This window comes from Aspergillus viridinutans (genome assembly GCF_018404265.1).
Source record: "Aspergillus viridinutans IFM 47045 DNA, scaffold_1, whole genome shotgun sequence".
NCBI classification, from domain to species: domain Eukaryota; kingdom Fungi; phylum Ascomycota; class Eurotiomycetes; order Eurotiales; family Aspergillaceae; genus Aspergillus; species Aspergillus viridinutans.
In genome coordinates this window covers 1,475,996-1,503,129 of record NW_025091217.1, presented here as the reverse complement: position 1 = coordinate 1,503,129, position 27,134 = coordinate 1,475,996, and the positions used below count along the sequence as shown (strand labels likewise).

The 27,134-nt window shown below is 51.3% G+C and overlaps 12 protein-coding genes across 12 annotated transcripts; 6 read left to right on the top strand and 6 right to left on the bottom strand.

The window, feature by feature from the left end:
• Positions 1–1,727: 1,727 nt before the first annotated feature.
• Positions 1,728–5,034, top strand: Aspvir_000419 (uncharacterized protein; the record flags this gene model as incomplete). Its single annotated transcript, XM_043265555.1, has 6 exons — positions 1,728–1,771; positions 1,845–1,954; positions 2,016–2,407; positions 2,466–2,751; positions 2,807–3,872; positions 3,927–5,034. 6 exons carry the CDS (start codon positions 1,728–1,730, stop codon positions 5,032–5,034), a joined length of 3,006 nt encoding a protein of 1,001 aa, XP_043121490.1.
• A 302-nt stretch (positions 5,035–5,336) lies between these two features.
• On the bottom strand, positions 5,337–6,413 carry Aspvir_000418 (uncharacterized protein; the record flags this gene model as incomplete). Its single annotated transcript, XM_043265554.1, has 1 exon — positions 5,337–6,413. One exon carries the CDS (start codon positions 6,411–6,413, stop codon positions 5,337–5,339), a length of 1,077 nt encoding a protein of 358 aa, XP_043121489.1.
• A 665-nt stretch (positions 6,414–7,078) lies between these two features.
• On the bottom strand, positions 7,079–9,372 carry Aspvir_000417 (coronin; the record flags this gene model as incomplete). The annotated part of the gene is made up of 9 exons (XM_043265553.1): positions 7,079–7,321; positions 7,372–8,077; positions 8,136–8,597; positions 8,667–8,770; positions 8,829–8,877; positions 8,931–9,073; positions 9,133–9,192; positions 9,256–9,284; positions 9,339–9,372. 9 exons carry the CDS (start codon positions 9,370–9,372, stop codon positions 7,079–7,081), a joined length of 1,830 nt encoding a protein of 609 aa, XP_043121488.1.
• A 764-nt stretch (positions 9,373–10,136) lies between these two features.
• Positions 10,137–13,135, top strand: Aspvir_000416 (putative kinesin family protein (KlpA); the record flags this gene model as incomplete). Its single annotated transcript, XM_043265552.1, has 6 exons — positions 10,137–10,154; positions 10,214–10,337; positions 10,394–10,744; positions 11,159–11,290; positions 11,341–12,902; positions 12,959–13,135. 6 exons carry the CDS (start codon positions 10,137–10,139, stop codon positions 13,133–13,135), a joined length of 2,364 nt encoding a protein of 787 aa, XP_043121487.1.
• A 221-nt stretch (positions 13,136–13,356) lies between these two features.
• Aspvir_000415 (translation initiation factor eIF-2B subunit family protein) lies at positions 13,357–14,996 on the bottom strand (the record flags this gene model as incomplete). Its single annotated transcript, XM_043265551.1, has 2 exons — positions 13,357–14,824; positions 14,875–14,996. The coding sequence occupies 2 exons, from the start codon at positions 14,994–14,996 to the stop codon at positions 13,357–13,359; spliced, it is 1,590 nt and encodes a 529-aa protein (XP_043121486.1).
• A 477-nt stretch (positions 14,997–15,473) lies between these two features.
• Aspvir_000414 (GFA family protein) lies at positions 15,474–16,157 on the top strand (the record flags this gene model as incomplete). Its single annotated transcript, XM_043265550.1, has 4 exons — positions 15,474–15,689; positions 15,745–15,906; positions 15,954–16,074; positions 16,126–16,157. 4 exons carry the CDS (start codon positions 15,474–15,476, stop codon positions 16,155–16,157), a joined length of 531 nt encoding a protein of 176 aa, XP_043121485.1.
• Positions 16,158–16,219: 62 nt separating this feature from the next.
• Aspvir_000413 (phosphoribulokinase/uridine kinase family protein) lies at positions 16,220–16,918 on the bottom strand (the record flags this gene model as incomplete). The annotated part of the gene is made up of 1 exon (XM_043265549.1): positions 16,220–16,918. One exon carries the CDS (start codon positions 16,916–16,918, stop codon positions 16,220–16,222), a length of 699 nt encoding a protein of 232 aa, XP_043121484.1.
• A 2,741-nt stretch (positions 16,919–19,659) lies between these two features.
• Aspvir_000412 (HHE domain protein) lies at positions 19,660–20,289 on the top strand (the record flags this gene model as incomplete). Its single annotated transcript, XM_043265548.1, has 2 exons — positions 19,660–19,890; positions 19,945–20,289. 2 exons carry the CDS (start codon positions 19,660–19,662, stop codon positions 20,287–20,289), a joined length of 576 nt encoding a protein of 191 aa, XP_043121483.1.
• Positions 20,290–20,414: 125 nt separating this feature from the next.
• On the bottom strand, positions 20,415–20,885 carry Aspvir_000411 (Con-6 family protein; the record flags this gene model as incomplete). The annotated part of the gene is made up of 3 exons (XM_043265547.1): positions 20,415–20,541; positions 20,596–20,748; positions 20,809–20,885. The coding sequence occupies 3 exons, from the start codon at positions 20,883–20,885 to the stop codon at positions 20,415–20,417; spliced, it is 357 nt and encodes a 118-aa protein (XP_043121482.1).
• An 807-nt stretch (positions 20,886–21,692) lies between these two features.
• On the top strand, positions 21,693–22,129 carry Aspvir_000410 (uncharacterized protein; the record flags this gene model as incomplete). Its single annotated transcript, XM_043265546.1, has 2 exons — positions 21,693–21,894; positions 21,957–22,129. 2 exons carry the CDS (start codon positions 21,693–21,695, stop codon positions 22,127–22,129), a joined length of 375 nt encoding a protein of 124 aa, XP_043121481.1.
• Positions 22,130–22,226: 97 nt separating this feature from the next.
• Aspvir_000409 (uncharacterized protein) lies at positions 22,227–23,355 on the bottom strand (the record flags this gene model as incomplete). Its single annotated transcript, XM_043265545.1, has 5 exons — positions 22,227–22,486; positions 22,536–22,659; positions 22,694–22,898; positions 22,957–23,147; positions 23,251–23,355. The coding sequence occupies 5 exons, from the start codon at positions 23,353–23,355 to the stop codon at positions 22,227–22,229; spliced, it is 885 nt and encodes a 294-aa protein (XP_043121480.1).
• Positions 23,356–24,096: 741 nt separating this feature from the next.
• Aspvir_000408 (bZIP transcription factor) lies at positions 24,097–25,599 on the top strand (the record flags this gene model as incomplete). The annotated part of the gene is made up of 3 exons (XM_043265544.1): positions 24,097–24,465; positions 24,529–25,456; positions 25,508–25,599. The coding sequence occupies 3 exons, from the start codon at positions 24,097–24,099 to the stop codon at positions 25,597–25,599; spliced, it is 1,389 nt and encodes a 462-aa protein (XP_043121479.1).
• Between the last annotated feature and the right edge of the window lie 1,535 nt (positions 25,600–27,134).

The window sequence follows — 27,134 nt, the reverse complement described above, 5'->3', positions numbered from 1 at the left end:
AGTTGAGTTTGGGCGTATAGTTGCAGTATAGGGTAGGTACCTTGTTTTCCGGGGACCGTCTTAAGTTGACTTCACGTATATGTATGAGGACATATAACGGGACTCGAGAAGATACATCACAAAAAGGATGTCAAGCAATTGTCAGGGGAATATCACCGCGTCACTGAGAAGACCTCAATGCCTTGAGATCAGGGGTGATAAAATGACAGTCGCGACGGCAGCCAGATACAAAGGATGATAATAAATAATAATAAATGTTTAGATTGTGCGCCACGGATGGCCCGAGCTTCTTCAGCAGCAAGTACCGACAGGTAGAGGGAAAGAGTCTTAATAGTGCGTGTGCTAAAGGGTGGAAAAGCGCGTGGCGATAACAGGTATCAGAAGAACAGGCCGGGTTTCTTTCTTCCGGGGCAGCAGCTGCCCTTTTTAACCCTGCGCCCGCCTTCCACTCTCGCGCTAAAATTGTGGAATGCCTTAGGTTTTTCCTCTCTTTTTTGTGATTTGTGCATCCATTGTGATCCTCTTCCCTGTCCATCATCGACAGCCTAAATCAACCCGTATCTAACTCACTACCAAGGCTTCTCGAACATTTCTTTCTGCATCAACCCTCCCCCTGATCTTCATGCATAACTTTGTTGTTTTTTCCTGATTTCATTTCCGGTGACTGACTGAATCATTATGGTCTATTCTCTATTCATCTCATTCACCTCGAGTACTTGAACAAGCCTCTCATTGCCACTTCGCCCACAAAGGCGTCTCGGACGGACAGCGCGTTGATTGGGCCTCTTATGCTAGGCTTGGTTTCAGCCCGTGAATTTGGTCCTTCGAGTCACTGTCGATGATGCAACTACTGATCCAACAACAGCCTCATAGAAGGATACCATGGTTTATTCCTTTCTTTGATGTTTTTCCTGCTCCTCCATGTCCCAATGTAATCGCATGTGCATGTTTCCAAAAACAACAAGACTTTAAAAATAGATACTGCATGACAACTTGTACCACGACTGCCGATGATGATAAAAGAGCTCCCAAGACGCAGGAAAGACGAGTTTCAGCGAGCAGAAACCAAGGGGTATCGCCGCTGATCTTGTCCGAACGTACCTCCGTGTCGATGAAGGTGAAAATTACTTGATCTAATCTGATGGCGCGTCGTTGGTGCTGTTGCTGATAGCCTAGCGGGCAGAACAGCGTTATCCAACGATGTTTCTACCTTCTGTAGCCTTTGAGTCATAGTGATATTGAAGCTAGTTAGACAAGGCCAGCGCAGTAGTAGCATGCAAGCAAAGCTTTAAATTGCAGTGATGATCAGTGTTGATATGCATAGTTCATGTTATTAAATTCTTCAATATTGGCATGTTGTATCTATCCCTATTCCATAAAGCAAATTCAGATATAGTCTCTACGGAGCTTGGGCGGGGAGAAGTGGGACATGAAGGGAGGAAAAAAATAAAAGGAAATAAAAAAAAGATGGCCGGATTTTTGTTTCTCCATGCCAACCACCTCAAGTTCACCTCCAACCAAATTTAGTCAACAGATAGATTGCTCTACAAGGCATCGCTCTATATTGGCTTCCGGAGCCGTTGAGATGGATACTACCTCATCTTGATGGTGGACCCAGGTGTGATTTTTGATATTGCCATTTTGGCCTCTGTTTGCCGGTTGTAAGCCCAGGTGCTGCGCGATTCTTCACCTTCATTATTATCCTCGACTGGCTTTGAACACTCTCAATGGCTGTGGCGGACCAGCCTGCGGGCTTGATGGACATCGCAAGGTGAGTGCACGTTGTGGTATTCGAGGTCTGTAGACTATGTTCGTGATCTAATGTGCCGATTTCGTCCCACCAGCTCCCTCTCTCAGGATGAAATTCCATTCAAGCTGAGATGCGCTATCTGCAATAAACTTGCCGTTAACGCGTTCCGCTTGCCCTGCTGCGATCAGGCCATATGTGAAAACTGTACGCACTGCTAGTCCCGAACAACCTTAGCCCTTACATCTTTTGACCGTCCGATCTGTAGGCCAGATATCGCTGCCCGAGACTTGCCCCGTGTGCGCACATACTCCCATTTCCTCCGACCTATGCAAGCCAAACAAAGCTTTACGAACGACCCTCAAAGCCTTCCTTCGCACGGAAGAAAAGAAACGCGAAAAGGAGCGGCAATCTGCTACGCCTGCTATCTCGAATGGAGTGACGCCTGCAGATGTGACTCCGGCTCAGTCGGAGACACCAGCTGTGTCTGAAAACCCTGCAAGCATCACGGTAGCAGAGATACCAGAAGGCCACTATCACCGTAGTGATGTCGCAGGGGAGGAATCATCTACTGCTGTTATCGGTGCAGAGCCGTCGGACACCGCTACTGAGAATGTGGCAGATATAAATCAAGCAGCAGTACCCAAGGCATCTGTTGAAGTACGTTGTTGATGATTACTTCCATGTATTTGGCGATAGCTAATTCGTCATGAAACAGAACGAGCAAGCTGCAAATGGCCCGGTCGAGGCAGGTCAGGCAGATGAGGCTACAGACGAAAACAAACGTGCCGAAGTAGGTGCGACGGAGGAGCCTCAGCTCCCTCAACCGACGGACGAAGGGATGCCTCAGGCCCAAGGCCCGACGCCGATGTTCCCCGGTGCCATGGGATTCAACATGGGACCCGGCGCCTTCCCAAATATGGCGTGGAACAACGCCAGCGGCGATTTCAATCCAATGGCCCAGTTCATGGCTAACGGAATGTTCAACTTTCCCAATCCAATGGGTAGGTCTCTCCTCATCTGTCTCTTAAAATCAGTCAGACACTAACATGCCTCCAGCAATGTCTGGTATGGGAATGGACCCAATGGCCGCGAATCAGGGAATGCTTGGAGGCTACGGGGTGAGCATGAATGGCATGAACAGTGGCATGAATATGGGAATGAATTTCGACGCTGGTCAAGGGATGTATGGGGGATGGGACGGCTCTCAGAACAATATGTGGAATGGAGGCCAAGATAAATTCAATCCAAATGCTTTCGCAAATGGTATGGGCCCGCAGTATGGGGGTCCTTCTGGATTTGGCGGATATAATATGTCTCAACCCAACGGAGTTCATGCTCAAATGCAGCAACAACAGTTCCCTAGCCAAGATTTTCAGAACGGGTACTATGGTCCCGGTTATGGCAGAGGCAATTTCCGAGGCCGCGGCCGTGGGTTTGTTCCTGGCGGTCGTGGTCGTGGCGGCTTTGCTGGGCATATGCAGGCTAATTACCCCCCTAATGCTAACTACGCAGCGTTCCAAACCCCTAAATCTTCTGACTTTGATCAAGACACGACACGCCAGTCGCAGGAAGGTGGGCCAGCTGGAATATCGCAGGACGATCCCAGCGCCACGGAAAGACGGGCCGACGGCACACAGATTGCAACCGGCGATGGACAAGCGAACCCTGACCAGGAGCCGTCAAAGGAGGCAGCTTCTTCTCAGGAAGCTTCTGGGGATACTGCAGCAGAGGCTATATCTGCAGATAGACCCGCTGCCGATGAAAATACTGGGCAAGAAGAAACCCAATTGCGAGGGATCCCTACTATCGACAGTCTTGACCAGCCCAACCATTATCAAATGATGCCCAGTGCTTCGATGGGCATGCCTGGCCACATGGGAATGGGCTTTGGACGAGGCTATATGCGCGGACAATTCTCAGGAGGTCGCGGGGGTGGGTTCGGGGGCGCTCCTTTTATGGGTGCGCCAAACATGCAGCAGGAACCGCGGGGCCAGGGAGTCGAAGGAGCCCCCGCCGCTCCCAGGGCGATGCGTGAGGGTCTCCCCAACACCAGTGTTCTGAGACAACGGAACTATTTTGCTCAGGGACGACCTTCAGGTGCGTCACTAAGAAGCGAACAGAGGTAAGTCGTACAGCAGCTCGTCAGTCTGCAATGTAACCTGACACATCGATGTAGTGCAACCCCAACCACGCCCCGCGAAGACGCACGGACCCGGACCAGGTCGAAATCGAGATCAAGGTCAAGATCAAGATCTAGAGCCAGGTCTTCCTCTAGACCGAAGAGTCGATCCCGATCTCCCGGTCCCTCCGAGGTGGATGGCCGTCGCTTCGTCCGTCAGCGCTCACCAACGGTGGATAAGGACGCCGACGATCGCGGACGTAGACGTGATGCGCCCAGAAGACCCCGTCGAGAAGACAAGTACGACGAGCCATCCGCAGCTGAGGATGACCGCCGCTCTCGTTCTCCGTCTATTGATTCTAAACGATCGTCTCACCGTCGGGACAAGGAACGGGAGGGCAGAAATGCACGTCGGTCCCATCGATCCCATCGCCGCAGTCGCAGCCGAAGCCGGAGTCACAGCCGCAACGGAGATTCGCATGACGTCGATCGTCTTCAGCGCATTCTAGAGGAGCCCACCTCCCGCTCGGAGAGCAGAGCGTCCGTCTCGCGGAAGGACCGCTCAAGTCGCCGCGAAGAAGAACGTGACCGAGACAGGGACCGAGACAGAGACAGAGACGCCAAACGGCGGGATCGTGACCGTGATCGTGATCGCGATCGTGACAGAGAAAGAGAAAGAGAGCGTAACCGCGACCGGGACCGCGATCGATACCGTGAACGCGCAAAAGACCGCGATCGCCACCGGGACCGAGACCGCGAGCGAGACAGGGATCGGAAACGCTCTCGCCGCGACCGAACCCAGTCCCCCGCTGACAGTGACTATTCCTCTCGCCACCATTCCCGACGCATCAAGCGTGACCGCGAGGACGGCGGCGACAGGGACAAAGACAGCGCCAGAGACAAAGCACCAGCCAAGACCTCCGAGCCCGAGAAGGATCCGCATACGCTGGAGCGTGAGGCCCGCAATCGCGAACGAATGCTCAAGGAACAGCAGCGGCGGGAAGCAATGAATGCAGAGAGCAAATCCAGTCGCCGGCGCGATAACCGGCAGGAGCGCATCCTGGCCGGCGGCCGTCGGCTCAGCTACAAGTATGAAGACGAGGAGCCCGATTCGGCGCGTGCTGCGCGTGTGGAACGAGAGCGAGAGGCTAGTCGATGGGCATGATCTCAAGATACTCGAGATCTCGTCCTCGTTACTAGATAGATAGCGAGAGCATGCCAGGGAACCTATGAAGCGCTTCACTGTGGTTCTCATTCTCCTGGCACCGCGCAGTACCTTCGCGATTTACATGTACATATAAGTTGAATAGTACTAAATGGAAGTACCATCATTCGGACAGTGATTCTAAGATGACATAGCAGTAACCCAAATTAGGAATGATATCCTTATACCTTATGATGGGAGCACAGTTGTCAAACAAGATAGTGACAGTCAATGAATTGCTAAGCGAGCCCATCGCTCACCACTCAACACTCAACCTTGCTAATCTTTCTATCCAGATCCACCTCTCTCATCTCTTGGAGAAGCTGTAGGATACGGGTCGTCTGCTCATTTAGTCGCGTATGTAACTCTTTCAGAGATGATATCTCCTTCTCCACCTTTCGAATGGGCTCACTCAAGCTTTTGCTCAGAGAGTTACTAAAAGCTGTTCCAAAAGCAGTCAGAGCATTTGCAAGAGCTGTCCTGTAGAGTTCTGCCTCTCTCTCCTGCTCCCGCATCCTGCGAAGCTGCTTTCTGCGCCTCCCAGACACGCCTGAAGACTCAGAAGTCTCACTTTCAGTAGTAGCTTCACCAGACCGATCTCCTTCAGCCTCATGCCTTCGCTTTGCCATTCGACGGCAGAGCAGCTCTCGAGCTTGACCACCAAGAGTAGGGTGACTGGATTGCTGTGCCGCTATGCGAGCCTTCCTCTCTTCAGCTCGCAGCTTGACATCATCTAGGAACTCAATCCACTTATTCAGTGTCTGCTTGAGTTCATCCTTAGCAAGACCAGAAGAAGCAGCCATCTCCTCTTTCATCTCCTGCCTGCGGCGATTCTCTAGGGTTCTGACCATTCGCTCTGGCGCCGCATATGTCTTGTTGAATTTGTCTTTGATGAATTGGGCGCAGCGAGCCCAGAACTCCGTTTTGGTGATGTTCCGGTCTGCATACCATCCTCTATGGCTGAAGCACCATTGGATCACTTCTAGCTGCTGCTCGGGTGTCAAGTACGTTCGACCGGGGTTAGTCTGCGACGATTGAGGCTGCTGGCAAAACACTATTGACATCGACTCTCCATTATCCGATATTGGCTGAGTGGTGGTATTGAGTCGGCGCTCGGATTGACTGCTAGCTAAATTCCTAGCCACCGCGCTCTTCAAGCGACTAGGTGGCTGACTGTTTGATTGCCTAGGATTCGGATTCGGATTCGGATTCTGCGGCCATGGGCTCAGGGGCCCTGTCATGGCGCGTGAAGGGTTCCAGGGAATTTGAGAAGATGAATCAGGCGGCAGACAAGGGTTCGCCCGCTTAGCCGAACGATGTATTTGACTCTCTTGACTCATTTTGATGCTTTTAGGACGCGTATACTAGCATACAAAATCGCTACATCAATATTTATGAGACGCGTTTGAATAGCTTCAGATATCCACTACGCTATACCACATCCAGGGAACTTCGTAATCAACTATACCCATTCTGTTGACTCTGCTGCTTTCCAACTTTTGGGTGCAAAAGGTCTCTAAAGTTTCAAGACCTGCACTCAGGAAAATGGCCATTTAGGCATTAGCGGGAGGTCCCAGTTGAGCCGCTATTCCTAATGGGCTCTTCCAATGCGGACTTGGCGGTGCACAAGGTCTCTAGACAAATTGCCAATGCGAATGACGAGCTTGGATATATGGATAAAACCTTCTCGAGAGTCTGATTGACTATTCTTGGATGGCGTTATCGTCAAGGCGTTACAACTTAGCGTTATAATCATATGGCCATCAACCTCTACAACTACCCCGCATGCCTTGTTCAGCTCAGTGATTCAAAACAAAAAGGAGAGTAAACTCGATATGAAGTGGTATTGACATTGCAACATGCTATAAGCCCCCGAGAATATAAGACACCGACTATGGTTATGGACAAACGAGGAGGACGGATTCTTTTAGGTTGCGAAACGTCCCCGACGCACACAAAGTTAGAATACACTACATGGCAGAGGCTATCACGGAAAAGAAATCGGCTAGCCCAGCTTGGCCTTGAGAGATCCGATCTCCGCAGTCAGGTTCTGGATCTGCTCCGCCTGCGATGCAATGATCTTGGTTTGCTCCGCGAGCAGGTCCTTGATGGCTGAGACCTCGCGCTGGACGGCGTCGGCGGCAACAGCGGCGCCGGACAGGACAGTCGAGCCTGCAGATGCAGGGGGCGTTGTGGTGGTAGGAGTGGCCACGGTAGGGGTGCTTCGTTCGGCGACGACGGGAGAGGCCTGTTTTGATTAGTTCTTCGCCGCGGAGGATTTAGGGGAAAGAAGCTTACCGGAGCAGGACTGGCCTGCGACTTGGCCTCTTCCTTCTGTGGCCATGGGCTGGTCTTTATCGAGGGCGAGGCGTCATCCGCGGAACGAGCAGAACGCTCAGTTGGCTTTGAGATTTCTTCAAAGCTGGAATCGTCATCCATTGGCTCGACATCATCTTCGTTGTCGGCAAACTTGTTCACCATGGCGGCCATTGAAGCACCTTGCTCCTTCATGGACACCTCCGGCTTGATGACGGGTGTGGGCGTCGAGACGGGTTCAGCGGCCTTCTTTGCAGCGACAGGTTCGGCGGGCTTGGGTTCAGGTTCAGCCTTGAGTTCAGGAGCACCCGTGGTAGCAGTAGGCTTCTCTTGTACACCTGTGACCTCCTTCAGACCCTCGCCTTCGTAAAGGCTGGCCATAGAAATCTTGGGAGGGATGGCTTCCTTTCCAGCGAACCATTCCGAGGTGCCCATAGCGGGCTTCAGACCGATAGTAGGGGGATAGATATCGTCTTGGAAATTTTCTGACCGGCGAGGGACGATGAAGGAGATTGGTTCGATGTAGCTGTCATTGACAGTCTTGAAGGCGCGGGTGACCTCATTCTCGTGGGCGTTCACACCTCGTTTGGGCATGAAAGCAATACCACGCTGGGGATCGGAGGACTTGTATTCAGCAAGGAATTCGAACTTGTCATTTTCCAATTCGAAGTAGCGAATGTTGCCGTCGCTAGTAGTGATCAGTACAAACCATCGCAGTTGAACATCGTGAAGCAATCACAACTCACCCTCTACCAGCCAGGTACAGACATTGGGTACCATCGTCCCAGAACGGCATGCACACACCAGAGATCGAATCAAGAGTCTTGAAGCCGTTGATGGGTTCGCGAGGGGCACGGATATCCCAAAGCGCCAGCTGGCGATCGCTCATCTTGGAGAAACCGGTAGTCGCAATGCGATCGCGCTCGCCCAGCCATACAACACGACTGTTCTTCGCACCTGAGTGTCCCTGGGTTTCGTGAGCGGGTCGCTCCTGGCGAACATCCCAGATCCGCAGCTTCTTGTCTCGCGAGGTGGTGACCAGCAGGGAACCATTAGCGCTCCACGCTTGAGATTGAACAATATCTCCCAAGTTCAACGTCAACTTGGGAGCACCGGCTTCGATATCCCAAATCTTAACAGTGAAGTCGCCGGAGGCTGTCGCGAGGATGTTTTCTGCGGCGGGGTTGAAGAGCACGTGCCCAATCTTCCTGCGACAGAAATTAGGACCGACATGTCTAGTGACGGATCAGAGTGCGGCGGGACCGGAGAGGACCAACTTTGGGTGACCGCTCAGCTTTCCAACGGGCGCAATGTCTTGTACTTCGTCAGGTTCGACGTCCGGCCGGAGAGTGAAGCCTTCGGGAACTCGCCAAAGCAAGACCTAGAACAGAGCCAATATGAGTTAGTGCACCGGAAGCATAGAATGATGGACAACTCACCTTGCCGTCGTCGGAACCAGAGGCAATCAAATCATCGTTGAAAGGGTTCCTGGGATGTGTTGGTTCTCCTCGCGAAATTAACAGTAGGCGACGGATGCTCACCAGTCGGTGTCCAGAACGACCGCGGTATGACCCCTGAACAAAGGTATTCTCTCGGGTAGCTTGCCCCGCTCTTCAAGAGGAATGACAGCAAATGCGCCACCACCACCGGCTTCCCAGTTCACGGAGAGGTAACGAGGGTTGACCTAGTTTGGGGGTTAGACTGTCTTCAGGGGTGGTAATCGGGATGCCGGCGGAGGCGGACCTTGACAAGGTTGGTATCCCAAGCATTTTTCGACACGCGAAGGTTATCATAGCATTGATCCTGCGCATTGAATGAGTCGTTGCCAGAACGTGTGATCAATCAGGAGTTTCTCATTGTAAATACCTTTCTCGTCGGTCGTCCGAAGACGTGTCCTGATACCTGTCAGATTGCGGGCAGCCTGAGGGGAAGGGATCGGTCAAGCTCACGGTATTTGGATGAACGAACAAAGCGACCAGACATGGCACCGGCTTATAGAAGAACAATACAACAAAAGTAGATATAATGCAATCAAAAGCACGAGATGCAGTTGAAAAAAAAAAGGGAGACCAAGTATGTAACTGTATCACGGGGGAGGGATGGGGAAAGCTGTCGGCCTGCGCACACAAGTCCAGCCGCCGTTAGTTAGTCCAGACAAGGGAGAGAAGTGGGTGCCCACTACGCAGTAGGCAAGTGGTAAAGAAAAGGAGCACCAACGAAGTATTGCCGTAAACTCGTAAAAGGACTCGTACTCGTAGAGACTATTGCGAAGACGACAGAGATCAAACCACGAAGTAAAATGGACAAGTCAAGGGTTCATTTACAACGTTTTGCCTTTCCATTATTATCGTGAAGGAGGCATGCCGAATGAAAGAACAAGAGGGCCTGATACGTCTTGTCCCAAAGAGGACTAGTGCATCCCCCGCCGAAAGATAGCTGAGTCAGCCGAGTTTGTTTACCGCTTTCCGTCACTCCAGAAACCAAAACACATTCGATCATCGCAAACCGTTCAGCTCACCTAAACAGAAGACTACCTATGTTAGTCCCGACTCGCAGTCCATTTATCTTCCTCCCTTCGCAGCTCCACCTCCTGACATGTCGCAGAGCCAGTTGATACACTGTTGACTTTTTGTCTTCTCTGCAGCTCTGAGACACACTCATTTTTTGTGCACACTCTTTCTATCCGGATGTCATAGACCGGCCTTTCCAACAGTCTACGGTGAAAATTCCATACGCAATTGACCATCATGGAGAACGAGCATATGGTAAATTCGACCATCCCAGTTGATGTGTATCCAAAAGGCTTACCTCTTTTGACGAGCAGGCGCAACCAAAGCCGACCACTAAATCGCGCATCCCCATGGCCGGCATGACATCGGGGATGACCAATTCTCGCTCTGGTTTGCCCCAGCCAGGCACAATTGCGAGCAAAGCGTCGAGTCTATCGCGTATGTGAACCACAATAGCAATCTGACAGAGCGACTTCACATTCTTACGGTAACAGACTCCACCCGCGCTAGAAGCGCTACACAGGCACCCGAGCCCAGCAGATCTGGAACAGGAAGCCTTCCTCCGTCGCGTCCAGGCACGAGTATGGGACGAGTTCATACTAGAACTAATTCCTATGCATCATCAACTCTGACCCGATCGGCCTCGACTGCTTCACGGACTACCAGAACCAATTTCTCCTCCACTGTTGGACCCGGATCACGACCTCCTTCCTATGCGCCACGACCGCACACCTCGCTTGCTGGTCCCCGAAAACCGAACGGTCACTCCATCACTCGGCCCGCAACGTCATTGGATACCCATGAAGAAGAGGATTTTGCTGCAAGCATTTTGGGAAAGAGAAAGGGTAGGCGGCAGTCCCTATTTTCCCTATTTGATATTTGTTCCCACCCTGCATCTATTACGCCGCATAGTAAAGACAGGAAGATGTCGTGCGATTGGTCTGGCTCGCAGCGGAAGCTTCTTGGTATTCAAGAGGCCCCTTTGCGAATTGACCAACTCGAGGCATCTCCATGTCCTGCTTTGGATCAGTCGGAAAAGGACCCCGTCTCCCATGACATACTGGACCCAAAATCTCTGCATCCCGCGCAGGATGGACCCATTAAACCCCCTACCTCAAAGATCCCCGTATCTTCCCCCGTGAGACAGCCGTTAGAGAAGCCTGCATCTCCCTCCAAATATCCCCCTAGGAAAAAGAAGCCACCTATCATACCATTTCTGCACAAAGATTCTTCGATCAAGACGTTTAACTATTCTACAGGCGCCGAGTGGGATCAGGCAACGCGTGAAAAGACAATGGAGGAGTTTTTCAATGCCTTTGTCTCACGAGTCAGCCAGGCCGGACAAGAGAGCTTCGGTCTGAAAGAGACCGTTGAATTGTACAAAAGCAGAGGTGAGTGCGGATACCCACTCGAGCTGCGAATGTGCTCACAGTTGTTACAGTGAGCGAGTTGGAGGCAACACGAAAGGAACTGACCGACACAAACCTCTCATTACGGGTGGAACTCGAGACCACAAAGGGCCGGCTAGATGCCGCCGAGGGAGCCCTGAAGGACGCTAGAAGGGACCATGAGATTGCCATGGACGATGCAGAACGCCAGCAACGCGCCGAAATCGAAACAGTCCGACAAGAGAGCAGGAAGCAGCTGCAGGCACTAGACAACCAGCACCAAGACGAAGTCCGCGAGCTGAGGCGCCAATTCGAGCAGCAAATAAACGACGAAAAAGCTGTTCGGCTTCAGGAGATCAACCAGATCACCTCGCAGACTACGCTCGACACGCAACGTTCTCTTCTTGAGCTAGAGCGAAAGGATAGGGAAATTGCCACGCTCCAGCAAGATTTACAGGCTGTTCGAGAAGACCTGGACCGTGAGCGAAAAACAATTCGCGATTTGCGGCAGAACTTGGACACGGCAAGTGGCAACAGTGTTACACTCGAGTCCTCGGTTCGCGCATTGAAGGCAAGAATAGAATTCCTGGAATCTGGACGGGAAGAGCAGTCTCAGGCCTTCGAGCGTCTCAACCAGCAGATGATGGATGCTCTGGCCGAAACTGAAGCGACCAAGGAGAAGCTGAGGAAGGAGGAAACTCTGAGAAGAAAGCTGCACAATCAGGTGCAGGAGCTCAAAGGCAACATTCGGGTGTTTTGTCGAGTGCGCCCATCTCTAGAATCCGAAGTCGCGGAAGCCGCTCAAATTGAGTACCCAGACCAGTCGGAAGAGTGCAAAGAAATCTGTCTTCTGGGTCCAGAAGAAAGAAGCGCTCTCGGCACCGTTACTCGAAAGAACAACAATTTCTCCTTTGATCGCGTCTTCGGACCCTCGACTCAGAATGCTGAAGTGTTCGAGGAAATCAGCCAACTCGTACAGAGTGCTCTCGATGGGTACAATGTCTGCATCTTCTGCTATGGCCAGACAGGCAGTGGCAAGACATATACCATGTCTTCCCTCGATGGCATGATCCCCAGGGCAGTGCATCAGATCTACCAGACCGCTCAAAGCCTGGAAGAAAAGGGCTGGAGGTACACCATGGAAGGCAACTTCGTGGAAGTGTACAACGAAAACTTGAACGACCTTCTGGGCAAGGCGGAAGAGCTAGACAAGAAGAAACACGAGATCCGCCACGATATGCAGAGATGTAAGACGATGATCACCGACATCACCACTGTTCGGCTTGAGTCGCCGGAGATGGTAGAATCTATTCTGAAGCGAGCTGCGGCCAATCGGTCCGTGGCGGCCACCAAGGCCAACGAAAGATCTTCTCGGTCACACTCGGTCTTCATTCTCAAGCTTCTTGGTGAAAACCGCATTACCGGCGAACGCAGCGAGGGAACCCTGAACCTAGTGGATTTGGCCGGCAGCGAACGACTCAGTCACAGCCAGGCAACCGGGGAGAGACTGAAGGAGACACAGAACATCAATCGCAGCCTGAGCTGCCTCGGAGATGTCATTGCAGCTCTAGGACAAGGAAGGGACGGTGGACACATTCCCTACCGGAACAGCAAGGTGTGTTTTTCTCCTCTTTATCGTCAACGTTCAAGCTTACTGACTCTGTTTGATAGCTCACTTACTTGCTTCAATTTTCACTGGGTGGAAATTCCAAGACTCTCATGTTTGTGATGTGCAGCCCATTGCAGGCTCACCTTGCAGAGACATTGACTAGTCTCAAATTCGCTACGAAGGTGCACAACACACATATTGGCACGGCAAAGCGACAGACTCGCGTTCGTGATGTTTAATGATACCTTTTCTGATTTTGCTTTACGTCCCGGCAGCCTTTATGATCCAGGCAGGCCTTTGATCCGCCGGTGTTTGGAGTTGCTTTGCCATGAGCTGTTTGAAGATATTACCATTCTGTGACGCTTTCCTTTGTGGCTTTGGTGCTGAATTTGATGTACATAGTGAAGAATCTATTGGATTGATGKACAATAGGCGACTCGATTTGGTAGATATGGTCAAATCATAAGTCATCAAAGTATTTACTTGCCAGCTTTCCTAGCTGCTGTGACTTGTTTCCGATGGTTGTCTCATCGAGGACCCCTTCGTCACTCACAAAGGTGTCCACCAACGTCAACGGAACCCATTCGAAATAGATATTCTTGACTTGGACAGTTGCCGAATTGCCCCTGTCTGTCTTGGAACTAGTCGAGCTATCTTCAAGCATCTGTATGCCTTCGACCCTCTCATTGCGCCACGCACTAAATACCTCTTCGGGGTCGTTATCCTCAACCTTATCTTCCAGTATCCCGTCGTCCCCGACAACCTTTTCCAGCTCACTGAGAACAAGGATCTTCGCGCTTGGCGTGACATGCTTCGCACTGAGCACGACGGGCAATGACCCTGTTTTGTTGCTCACGCCCTTGGACGAACAGATGCGGTCAGCACCGAGGAGGACGATGTCGATGTCCTGTGCCGCCAACGCAGCCGCTGCATCCGTGTAGATTTTGATATCGAGTTTCTTGTCCGGGGTCGAGAGGAACTCAGACTGGAAGCGGGAGTAGATGGAGGAGGCGAGGGCAGCGCCTTCGAAGAGTGGTCTAGATTCGAGGATCCGCAGTTCGAGCGTGTGGATGTCTAGCGAGGCGAAGGCGTCGAGAAGGCTGTCTCTTGTGGTGGAGCTGGCGGATAGTGTGAGCATGGTAATTCTGTCTCGCTTTGGCTCTGTTGTCAAAAAGGCAGATTGGATGTAGAAGGTGAATGCGTCTTTGAGGCGCGCGGTGCTGGCTTTCCGATTTGCGATGTGCGAGTCGATGGTCGACAATATCCGGTCCCGCTTCTGATTCTGCTCGGGGCCCGTCGTTGTGTCGTTCAGGATCTCGTCCACGGCTGCTAGCACCGAGAGGAGTGCGTTGAGCGTCGCGGCGCCCATGCTCTCCCGGCCGTTCTTGATCAGATGCCATGCAGCCATGCGCACCGTCGTCCACCACCTCTCGTCTATCTCATGCGTCTGCGATATGACCTCCCGGAACGCCGTCAACGCGATACTCGTAAGCTCGTGCGCCCCGCTCTTATGGTCCTCGCGCAGCGTCTTCAATCCCGAGGCTAGGGCTTCCGCCGCGCGCTCATCCATCTCGCACTCAGGGTAGACTCGGCGCAGGGTTTCGTGGAGGCGGGGGACGCTGCCGAAGGCCTCGTCGTCGACGACGGAGGCCGGATCGTGCCATTCCCAGCTTTCGTGCTCCCAGTCGGTGTGGATCGCTGCCTCGCCTTGGCCGCCCTGGCTTGCGGGTTTGAGTTTGAAGGCGAAGGGGTGGACGGTCCATTCGCGGTTGACGGTGGAGTCGCTGAAGGTGAATGGTTTCCCGACGCGCCAGAGGGTTAGGTTTGCGGGTGTGAGGGTCGTCTCTTCGTGGAGCTCGCGCCATGCGGCTGTGAGGGGGTCTTTGTCGGTTGGATCGATGTTACCGGAGATGGGGGCGAGGTGATGCCTGTTTGGGTCAGTGAATTTTATGTTCATCTAAGGGGAGGGTGGGCTTACGGGTACGTCCTTACTTTGTCGCTGCGGCGAAACAGAGCTACCTTGGGCTTGGAGGACTCGCCGTCTGGAAAAGAGAAGATGAGCGACGAGACGACAGCTCTTTTCTGCTTTTGGTCTGTCATTTTGATAGCCTGCGGGGTCGTCGAGATCAACCCCGCAAATCTCCTGGGGGATCTCGACGGGTAGATTTGTCTACTCTCTGGGATAAGTGTAGAAAGCTTGGAAGAGTGCCAGTACTTTTCTTGAAGCACCATGTAGAATGTCACACGCTGATGTCAAAAGAGGAGCCTGGGGGTGGAGTCGAAGTTGGCAGCCATTGGGGTGCAGCCCGTTTTGTCATGATCACATCACTGTCCACGCAGGGCCAATTAGCCAGTGGCCAGCAAAGAAGAAAGATGTTTGATGAATACTAGCTTTATTTACATATATCAAGTCTGTCGCTAGTCGTTCAGAGTGGAACTGTCTATAGTATTTTCAATACTCGAGTCCGCGCAACTGCAGTGACGTCAGCACATCCCAGTATATTAAGCTCCCAAAGGCACTTGTATAGCATCATCTTCGAATACCAGCAATTGACTCAGACAAAGTAACCCAACCATATGAACCGCCTCTCCCTTGTAACTCGCCATCTCTCATCCCAGATTCCCAAATTTAAATACACTCCTCGCACAGCCCAGAAAGCCATCTCAACTACAACAGCACGAACCATGCCCCAGTACACCGGATCCTGCTACTGCCGCAACATCAAATATGAAATATCGCTTGACTCCCCAGACGATGCACGAACCTCCCTCTGCCATTGTTCGAACTGTAAAGTCAGTTCAGTTTCACCTTTACTGGTATGATGCGCACAGCTAATGAATTCCCCAGAAAGCATTCGGAACAAACTACGGCCTAACCGCCAAGATCCCCAAGGATGCATTCAAACTGACCGCTGGGAAACCCAAGGAGCATGTCGGCGATAACGGGTCAGGGTCGTTACTGCACCGGGAGTTCTGCGATAATTGTGGAAGTTTCATTCTTGAATATGGGGTGAGTTGACAGCATTTACGCCTGTGGATAGAAGCTAAGAAGAACAGGATGCGGTCAAGGACCAGGCCCGGTATATCTGCGTTGGGACTCTAGATGATCCGGAGGCGTTGCCGCCCAAGGGGGAATTTTTCTGTAGTTCGAGGGCGAGCTGGATGCCTGAGATTCCGAGTAAGTCGTCCTGCTCTTTGCGGAGATATGGACAATAGCTGATGGCTATAGATGTGTTTCATAAGCAGAAGATCAAGGAGTAGACCGGATCTATAAGAGAATAAGGTTTCAGATGTATTATATCCAAATCTGCGTTGTATGAGTATCAACAAGATGGCTCCGTCACACTGTGAACAACCATATCAGGAGCGATCAGCTTCTCCCGAATGGTAACCGCATTCAAATAATCGTTGCTGTCCACTCTCCGAAACCCATCCTCCAACGTCTTCTCAATCCCCGCCAGGACATGCCGTCGCGCGACCCGTTCTCGCGCCTCCTGCAGGTCACTCTCGACAAACACGCGGTAGTCGACTAGCGCAGCCACCTCCCGCCATTCAGGCTCGTCGAGCAGTAAGTAATTACCCTCGATGATCACGATCTCCGCGTCATCGGTGATAGCAATGCCATTTTCGACCGGGTCTTTAGCCTCGTGGTCGAACGAAGGTGCGTAGATCGTCTCTGCTGCAGAGGTGCAGGGCGTCGAATCAGCCCAATTCCGTAGCCGACGGATGAACTGGACGAAGCGGGCCGCGTCAAAGGTCCAGGGTGCCCCGCGGCGGATATACGCTTCTTCTCGATTGGGTAAGAGGTCCAGCGTCGCCCGCGACAGATGGAACCCGTCCATGGAGAGCAGAGTAGTGTGTTTTGGTGTCGGTTGTGCGTTTAGAAGCCTGGCGACGGCGGCTGCAGTGGTTGTTTTGCCGGATCCCGGAATGCCGGCGATGGCAACTAGGAAGTGCTTCTTGCTATGGGCTTTGGCCTTCTGGTGGATTGTCTCTGCAAGGCGAGTGTATTCGGCTTCCATCTAAGCCAGGTTAGTTTCTGCAAGCGGCAGAGCAAATGGCAGGGCTAACCTTGTATTTGCGGTAGGATCCCGGAGCAACGCTGGTGTGTATGAGGCAGGCATCCGCAGAATAAAATCACAGCATGCTACAGAAATCACTTGTAGATTCTGAGAGTGAATTTCGTCTCATTTCCAATGTAGGTACATATTTCAACACCCCGCGCCCGAGCCTGTAGAGCGGAGACGGCTCACAGTGCTCCGACAGCAACATGTAGTGACCTTTCCCTCTCGGTAGTAATCCGAGTTGATGCAAAAGATGCGAGGCGGGCTGCGACAAAAGAACTTCATGTACTTTATGGTCTGAGGGGTGTCGTGGGCTCGTGGCAAATCATCTCGGGGCATGCTGCTCCGTGGAAGTGGAGATGAGAACGGGCTCACATATAAACGAAAAACTGTCATCTTGCCGATCATCACTGTGCTCAGGAACACCGATTGCGCCATTTCTGAAAGGAATCGTGAATATCTGGAGGTTAAGTCCAATTGCCGCTGCATGCATCACGATGCATGTACCAGGATCCAGGTGCATTCCCCCGCTTTGTGCGGAGGAGATGCTCCCCTGCGATAACTTTATCTAAACTGGGGACTTCAAAATGATCGCCGTGGCACGCTACGTACGCATCGCCAGTGACAAAAAGAGAGTAATTCTCTATTTAAATTGTCAATTCACTTATTGAATTGGCTGTATCATCCATTCAGCAGCAACTTTGCTGCTGCAACTGCATTGGCGTTCCTGTTCCTGTTCCTTGTTGCGATGCTCGAGACCGGCTCGATTTCTTCATCGTCTTTCGTAACGGTGCCACATAGAAGCATAAAATCTGTTGATCAAGGCAGTGCGAGCATCGCGGTTGCTGCCTGTCACAAGCTACCCCCCATGTTCGACAGGCTTTACATGCGGGATTCTCCTCGTCCGTATTATCATGACACTGCTCCTGCAGTCCCCTCCCATCAGCCGTAGAGGTTTCTGGTGTAGTGAATGTGCTAGCCTTTCGAGTCTGGGTATGATGCTCGCCATGTCGAGGATTCGAGGGCTTAGCCTGGCTATCCTGTGTGCTTGAGCCGTCGATCATCAGTGTTGACCAGAACCATTGTAAGAGGCATTTCCCCATGCTGGACCTTCGTAGACCGTTATGGTGGTGTGGTTCGTATGCTGTAGAGTTTCCGACCACTAAGCTCTCAGGTATTGTTGTTGTTGTTGTCAGATGGGAGTCTGGTCCTGATCCGGGTTCGTGAAAAGGGAATCTGGGAGACAGAATATAACATTTAGTTGAGATCCTGGGGAATAGGAGGACGGGGTTTGAGGATTCGCGACTCACCTTTCATATGCATATGTAGTCGCCATGTCGAATGATCAGCGGCGCTCAGATATTTAGATCGGCTCTTTTTCTAAATCGATCGAACAGGCAGCAGCTGCATATGCGCCAAATGTGACAAATGAGAGAATGTGATCCGTCACGCGATGGCTCAACTCAAGGCACAAGACCAAACTTGGACGACTTTGAAACTCGGCTGAGATCAAAACACCTCTTATCAAGAACAGGAAGTATCATCTGGATATAATTTCCAGCCCCAGAGGGCGCGGGGGAAATAGTGCCAAATATAGTAGGTGTCTACCAAGGCGTCCGTAGTCATACCAATAACGCTGAACGGGACAATTTGGACCCCACCGCGTCCGGAATGCCAACGCACAAACAATAGGAAAGCAACACGAATATCGCATGCATTACTACCCACAGCCATAGCCAGATTGAGTGTGTGTTCTGTCAGGCACCGGTTCTTGCCGCCAACACATCGCACTCAAGGAACGTCGAATGACAGGCGGGTCATACATCCGAATTACGTCAGAGGCATCGTTCTGCATCCGTTCCAAGGAAGCAACAAAGACCAAGGATGTAGCTTTGGCTGACAGGCTGACTCTTTGAGAGATTATGATTAGCGTCATGTAGTCTAGACTGAAAGGAATGAGCGGAGAACAAACAGCCCCCGTCAATCAGTCATCGATCCATTCTAGACTCTCGGGGTAAAGCCCCGGTTGGCCAGGATTGTTCCCAAGTCGCCAATCCTTCCATGGATGGGAATCATGGGATGGTGGGGTTTCCGTGTACCTGTGCGGCTGTGCCCACTGCCCAGGCTGTCAACCCTTCCGCTGAGATCCAATGTGCACACCAAAGCTCTTCATGACTCTGGCAGTCTGAGGATCGTAACACTTTGTGGTCGTTCTGGGATTACGACCAAGTATCCAGCCTCAGGGCCCAATTCGCTGGATTTTGCCTGTCCGTGTAACCATGACAAGCGCCCAAAAGCGCCACTCCTCCGTCGATCCGAGCATTTCCCTTGCTTCAATGCCTCCAATCGCAGGCGAAGCCCTGACTCGCTGTCATAGGTAAGGTACCTTAGTATCAGTCACAGCTTACTGCCCAATGACCAGCATTCCATGATCGTGATTTGGACCAGGGGCCAAGCAAAGACTGTCTGCGATGGGAACCGGGACCAAGAGGATACTATCAACAACTTTATGACTACCAGGCAACGGATTTCCTAATGCTCAGTTGTTGGTGTCGTGATGTTTACATTGTGCCAGAATCCCATGGTCGCGACATAGGGCATTTTCATCGAGGGTCTTTTAATACAGTTCTATTCCTGAATACGAAATGTCAATATGCATGCCACCGTACCTGAGCAATCGTTAATTCTAAACAGTCAACATGGCCCCCCTTATGGATGCGATCAAAAAGGACCACCGAGAGCTTGAAGAATACTACAACATCATCGTGAGCTCCGGAGATACCGATGAGCAAATCCGCTTCCAGAACAAGTTCACCTGGGAACTCGCCCGCCATGCGATAGGTGAAGAGCTGGTCGTGTATCCTGCCCTGGAGAAACATCTCCGAGATGGCACTGAGACGGCCGATAAGGACCGTGATGAGCATCAGACGGTACTAGCACAATCTGCTAGTCTATCTTCTGCCATGACACTGATTGCTGTACAGATCAAAGAAAAGCTTCAAAAGTTCCAGGACATGCACCCCTCCGATCCAGCCTTCATGCCGACGCTCAAGTCGATGATGACGGACCTGGCCAAGCACATCGAAGAAGAGGAAACCATTCACTTTGTCAAGCTGGAGAGCGCAATCACCCCTAAAGAGAGTGAGAGCCTGTCCAAGTCGTTCGGTCGAACCAAGATGTTCGTTCCCACCCGGTCGCATCCCAACACCCCGAACAAACCTCCTTTCGAGACGGTGGTAGGGCTACTGGCTGCACCAATTGACCATCTAGCGGATATGTTCCGCAAATGGCCTGATGATGTGATCAATCCCAATCCATCATCTGAATAGATAGAAAGAAAGACTAGAATAGAATCGCTGTTATGGAGCCTTTCCAGACTGTGCAAGATTAAGAGTAGTAACAACGCAACTCTATGAAAGTCTATACATCTCAATCTAGAACTAAAATACAACATCTACTCCTCCGGCTGCGCCTGCTCCTGGTCCTGCTGCGCCTGCTCATCCCTCGCCCGTCCCAACGCATCCAATTTCTCCCCAGCGCTCTCTTTTCCTCTCGGCTTCACCCGCGGATTCCTCTGCGCACTAAACCCCACATCAGCCAACGTCTCCATTTCTTCTCAAGTCATGTATACTCACGCCTTCAGCCCACCCGCCACTCGATTCGGCTCTTTATTCTGCTGCCGGATAGCATACAGATCATGCCGCGGCTGGTCCCCATGGAGCTCATTATCTAGCACATCCTTGGCGTGCTGCTTTGCTTCGTCCGAGGTGCGGGGATTCTTGAGCGTACTTCACCAGCATCAGATTATCCGGATCCATGGGGTGACTGCGGACAGGACTCGAACTCACGCCTTGTAGCCGCGCATAGCATTCACCCTGTCCTCGCCAGAAGCGGAGACTTCGTTGTTTTCCCTTGAATATGACATTGTTGATGTTGTCTCTGATTGGTTGGTTGGTTTGGTGGAGATGGAGATGATGATCCGACGAGTTTGATATTGATATGTCAACTGCGGCATCGAAACACTATCTTACACCCTGGCAGGTTTAGGCACTAAACAGGTTTCTGGTGTGGATACCTTTCCTCCCGGAGAAGTGGTTATTGGAGATTATTATGTGTTGGTTAGGTCTGGCCGGGGAGTGAGTCCGGGTTGATGGTAGAGATGCGTCATATCGCCACCTTCAACTGGAGATGGGTGTTGCTTGTCTGGTTGTGTCCGTTATAAGCTGGGTATGGGAATTAGGATTGATCGATCAGATTGATGATGAGCTCAGACGATACGCATCGTATGATATGGTATCGCATTGCTGTTGCTCGATTCTGTATCCAGCTACGATCAATGTCGGAAACCAGGTGTTGATATTGAACCGATCTTATTGGCAACTGGTCTAGGTGATCGATGTACCCGCAGTTTGTCTGTAGATCCCCCACTAGATGGAACCTTGAATATGAAAGCTTGAGGTGGTTAGCCGTAGGCCTCGGTGGACGTGCCAACGGATGCCTCAGAACTCAATCGGAAACTCAACGTCCAGCATTACAACACCTTGACAACAGCTTGATGTCAGGATGGCGATGCTGGGACTCGCGGAACTCTGGAAACACATATATACCCACGGTATCCCGAGCATTGTCATCGGTGCATCACTAGCAACCCATCCACTCTGCCACCACGCCTGCAAATTTGTTCTACTGCAACGTCTCTACCACCAGCATTCTACGATAAACTATAGGCAAGATGTCCAACCGTGCTGAAAGAGAAGCCGAGGACAACTACGAGGCCGAGAATGACACCTCGCCCGTCTCAGCCGACGTTGTCGACAACTCCTACGTCGGCGAGACACGTCCTGAGCTCCGCAACCAGGTCCCCGTTCAGCCCGATCAGGCCGACTACGAGGATCCCATGCAGCCTCCCTACTCGAACACGGACCAGCAGCTTGGTACGTACTCTACTTCAGGAACCATGTTGGTTCTGAGCGACTGACCAAGTGTGCCCCGCCAGCCGACGACGAGAGAGAGGCCATTGATAAGAGCAACATTTTGCGCGGTGATCGGCTGCGTCATGCAAAGCCCCAGACTGCGAACAAGTACAATGAGGGCCCCGGCGAAGACGATCTACCTGATGCTGTGAGATATGGAGACTCTGGTGTCTCCGGTACAAAGCGCGTGTCTTAATGCTGTGCGGCCGTGCCAGAGTTGAGCGCTGTCACGAATTGATGCGATGTATGCAACCGATGACACTTGTATATTAATTCAAATGTTTTTGCGAATTCTATTTGGTCCCTTTGTAGTTGCTCCACGCATCTTGTAGGAATTGCCTCATCTTTACTGGTTGTATGTCAGGGAATCTGCCGTTCACACGATTTTGATCTGGTAGGTTGAAAACACCGGCTATCGTCAGTCGGCTCACCAAGGCGGTCATCTCTTGTAGATCCTCTGGGGAGTAGGGATTTCCTTCGGGCATTGGAGGAATGGTAACCCGACCGTCCTTGATACTTTCTTTACTGTCGTAAGTGACCTGGAACTTCTGACCTGCATTGGTTTAGTTAAGAAACGCGAAATAAGGAACGGAATCACTGACCTCGAATCTCCTCGGCCATCTCCAGAAGCTGATTGTACGTGACCTCGTCGCCAACAACAATGCTGAATTCAGGCCAGTCCTCAACATCCAGTAATCTCAACATCCAGTAATCTGACCAGAAACGCTGCCATATCATATGTGTAGGTCATGCAGATTACGTCATTTCCGTCGCCTGGGATGGCAGCCTGACAGTGCTGGATGTTGATGCCAAACGTGCAGGGCGTGAGATTCGTGTGCACCACAGGCATGCCCCAGTAGTCCATGAAGAAGCCAGGTATGACCCGCGTGTACTGAAGGTGGCTTTTCTGGAGAAGCTCAGCGGCATCGAGCCAATGTTGAATGCTGGGGTCAATGGGGAGGAGACTGGTGACGTCGAATTAGAATGATAACAGCAACAATCCATCAACAAGAGGGAAAATACTCCTTGGTTTGAATAAAAGAATACTCGCTAGGAACAAATCTTTTTGTGACGCTGGATTTCTCCGCAGCCTGGATGAGGTTTAACTGAGATTGACTGGTCGTGGCATCGAAGATCCCAATTGCGGATATGATGGTATGGATAGCATGCTGCTCCAGGACCTGGACAAGAGAGGGAATATCATCGTAGTCCACCTGCACTTGTCGAGTCCTATCCAAAACATGATCTGACCTGGGTTCCTGGATCAAACGATGAGACTGGATCAACCCATCCAAGATAAGCTGCCGCGGCACTTACGCTGCGAGTCAACACTATGACTTGGTGCTGGGAATGCCCCGCCAAGCTTTCAACAATTGTTTTACCAACTCCCCCGGTTCCACCGGCGACAGCTACAATGACCATGTTGATAGCAACCAGAGTAGATCGTGTTTAGCCTTGAGATGCGAAGTGTCGATAGACATCTACGCACTTGCGATGATGATTGCTTTGCTTGTCTTAGCGTTGTGGTGCCCCAGGCCCCCACCTTACTCATGCCCTTCATCTCTCGCAGAGACTGGATATTTGAACCACCTCAGTGAACAACCTTCGAGAGGAATCATATCACCGCAGGATTTGCTGGAGTTCCTGCCATACGACCTGGCGACAGAAAAAGCTCCATGAGACTCGGTCTCGGCACATGAATCTAGATCGATGCCGCATTCGACCATTCATCTGAGGAGATCCAAGACAACAGTGGAAAGCTGTGATTGGCCCTTCCATCAATCAAAGACGTCAATTCAAGGGGTTTATATCAAAGCCCGTCGAGGAATGGCATGGCTGCAGGAGATCATCACTCGTAAAGGGGAAAGCCTGCTGTTGCACTTTGGTAAGGTGGAGGGTCTTTTTGTGATTAGTGATCGAGCCGAGGCTCCATACGACGACAAACCAATCAAGCCACTTCCTAATGGGGGGATCATCCAGCTGATGAGACTGTCAGACTTTATCATGGCGACTCAGAGAAAGAATCATATTGATCACTTTCCATCAGTTACCTTCGTTGCATGACTGACTTTTACCACAGTTTCATTGAGCTCATGTCATAGTTCCGTAGCTCATATCTCAACCTGAAAGATATATGTTGAAGACGATCCCAACAGATCTAGGATGTCTGAGCAGGAGTTTCCCTTACTGACATGGGAGGAGGTCCATCAGAATCTAGTACTATCCAGCCGCAGTCGACCGTCTGTACCGGATCTCCTGGGTGCTCACAAAATCACTTCGCTTCTGTCTGCATCCTCATACTTACTCCCAGAACGCTCTATTAGTCCGCAAACAACGACACCTCAACCTCGAACGCAGCTTTACGGCGGCTTTTATCTGGAAGATCCGCCTGGTGGGGATCAGCAGCCCGAAGGGTCGAAACATAAGTCCTCGAAACGAACCAGAACAGATATCGATCCCACGGATTGCTCGCTCTCAAGAAAAAGAGGGCGACCTCGCAAGTCAGCTGGAGAAGGAGAAGATCCTCATGAGGTGCGTCGACACTCAACTTAGCTGGCGCTAGTTAGCATTTTTCTTATCAAGCTGACTGGGCAGCGACGTCGAATGCAAATTCGACTAGCACAGCGGGCATATCGTTCCCGCAAGGAAGCCGGCGTTTCTTCCCTCCAAAGCCGCGTACTTAAGCTTGAGACTGCCGTGGAGCAGATCAGCGCGGCCTTTTTATCATTTAGCGATGAGCTGATCCAATCCGAGGTGTTGGCATCTGATCCTCGGTTGACCGGCCGTTTACGGGACACAGTACAGCTTTGTCTCTCTTTAGCAAGAGCAGCCAACATGACAAGCGATCAAAACATTGCTACAAACTTATCATCACCCAGCGAAGGAAGCCACTCATCAGAGGAAAAGGAGCCCCAGCGCAGGCAGACTTCTCTCGCAACATCGCCTCCTTATAAAGAATCTATTGAAAACGAAAATTCGGGGACACTATACGCTGCCGGCTTCAAAGGAATGTCAGAAGATCAGTATTCCCCCGAGGCACCTTCCCTGGAGCTGAGCGCGTTTATCGAACGACTTCATTTTGCATGTCTCTATGAAGGGTACTCAGCCCTCAGCGATGCCTCTATTAGCATGGACAATCTGCAGAGACCTTTTCGATTCCTTCTTCGCTTGATGGATAGGAAACGCGTAACCTCTTACTTTGAAGCCTGCTTGCATGCGAAAGCCAGCCGGAAGCGCCTGGATGAGTGGAAAGAGATACCCTACTTCAAAATCGGTGGTGCTGGTACCCATTATCCTCGCAAGACGAAGGGAAGCTCAACCGAAACCCTACCACGATGGGAGAACATCCAAGATCCCACATCAGAGCTACCGCAGGCGGTCCAGCATGAGCTTGACGGTGAGTGGTTTGATATACAGGATCTAGAGGGATTTCTCCTGGAAAATGAAGTGGCATTTGTTGTGGGCGATACAAACAATTCCAGTTATGATCGAAAGGTTGTGAACGCGGCACGTTTAATTCAAGGTCAGCATCTGTTCCTGTTTCCGGCGTTGTCATACTACTGACGAACGATAGAACTGTTGAAGACGGGTGTCTGCCTTGGTCGGACGCCGGGTTTCCGTCGTAAGGATGTGGAAGCAGCCCTTCATGTAGCTATGTGTTCATAAGGAATGTGGAACTACCTATCCAGCCCATCATCTAGTCAGGACGCTGCAAAAAGCATTTGGGTGGCTGCCATGATCTGGCATAAGGATCCACGAAAGTCCGAAACCATTGCGGTATGTCACAGAATATGTGGCAAGATTTACTACCGTAACAGAGAGCTGGATTCTACAAAGATTCCACGAACTTAAGACTAATGTTATCCACATGGCTGCTTTGCCAATTAATTTTCAAGATGACTGGGAAGGTGTCAACATATGACTAGAGAGACCCACTGTGGTGTAAATTATTTCAAAACTACCTAGTCATTGAACGCGATACTCAAATTATGTAGTATAACGTCAGGATACTGGTTTCCCTCTCAGGACAGCACTTTCTATCTGGATAGTCATTCCAGTCTCCTGTTGTCACTTGTGGCTGTATAGTTCCTGTGGCTGATGGACGCTTCGAGTCCAGCGGTATCACGTGATGTTTATCCTCGTCGCCAAATTCCTCAATTTGATGAGATCGTCGCCCGTCCTCCCGCTGCGCGAATCACTAACACCTCATTGGATAGTCGTACTTCGATCATCCACAGGAATTTGACTTCCTTTCACTGCCGCCATCTCATTGAATGAAAATGCCAATTGCCAGCCTCTTTCACATGTCGTCCGTCTCCCCGGTGAGATGGACGGCTTCGCGTATATCCACCCAAGACCGACGGCGTCCGGTCGGTCGCTCCACTAAAGAGTCTAGACTCAGCGTGTCGATCAAGCCATTGATTGGTTGTAATGCCCGTTCCTGACATCCTGACGAGAAGTATTCTCAATTGCCACTCGCCAGGTGTATCAATTGTTGATTCATGGCAATGTCAGCAAAGTTGTCTGTCCGACAGTGAGCATGTCATCCTCCAAGGCCCCACGAGTCATGCTGAGATGTCCAGAATGTGGATTGTGGTTATTTTGCCTCTGTCTGTTACCACTATGGACGAGGAAAAGTCGGAAGCACATTCAATCTTATGGACAATGGCAATCAGTGCACACTTGACAATGGTGATTGACAATTGCGAGCCGCTGTTTCACCACAACACTGCGAAACAGCCGTCCTTTTCTGCAGACAAAAAAAGCTCTCTCCTGTTTCAACTACCTACTTCTCCATGCTTATTGGAGGCTGCAAGCCTGCACCTGTTTCAGATTTGCTGACCACATATCCACCACACCAATGCCGTGGCTTAGCGCTGCCCACTTCTGCATACTCTAGAAACGGGAAAAATGAAAGACCTCGAGTCTCGACGAATGTGCCATACTGAGCAGCCAGCATTCGTCACTCTTTACGACGCACCTTATGCCCATCTCCCCAAGCGGGTGATTTCATGACGGCTCGTCTCGGCCTTCTGGGTCTGTTCTCGACAACAAACTAGCAGAGGGACCTCCAATCCCAAGCCTGCATTGACATGTCGATGGCGCCTTGGGAGAGACCACGGCAATAATGGGGCGCCAGCTCATTGACCATGGTGACAATAATAATATTGGCATTATTGTTTGCAGGCAATGGCAAGCAC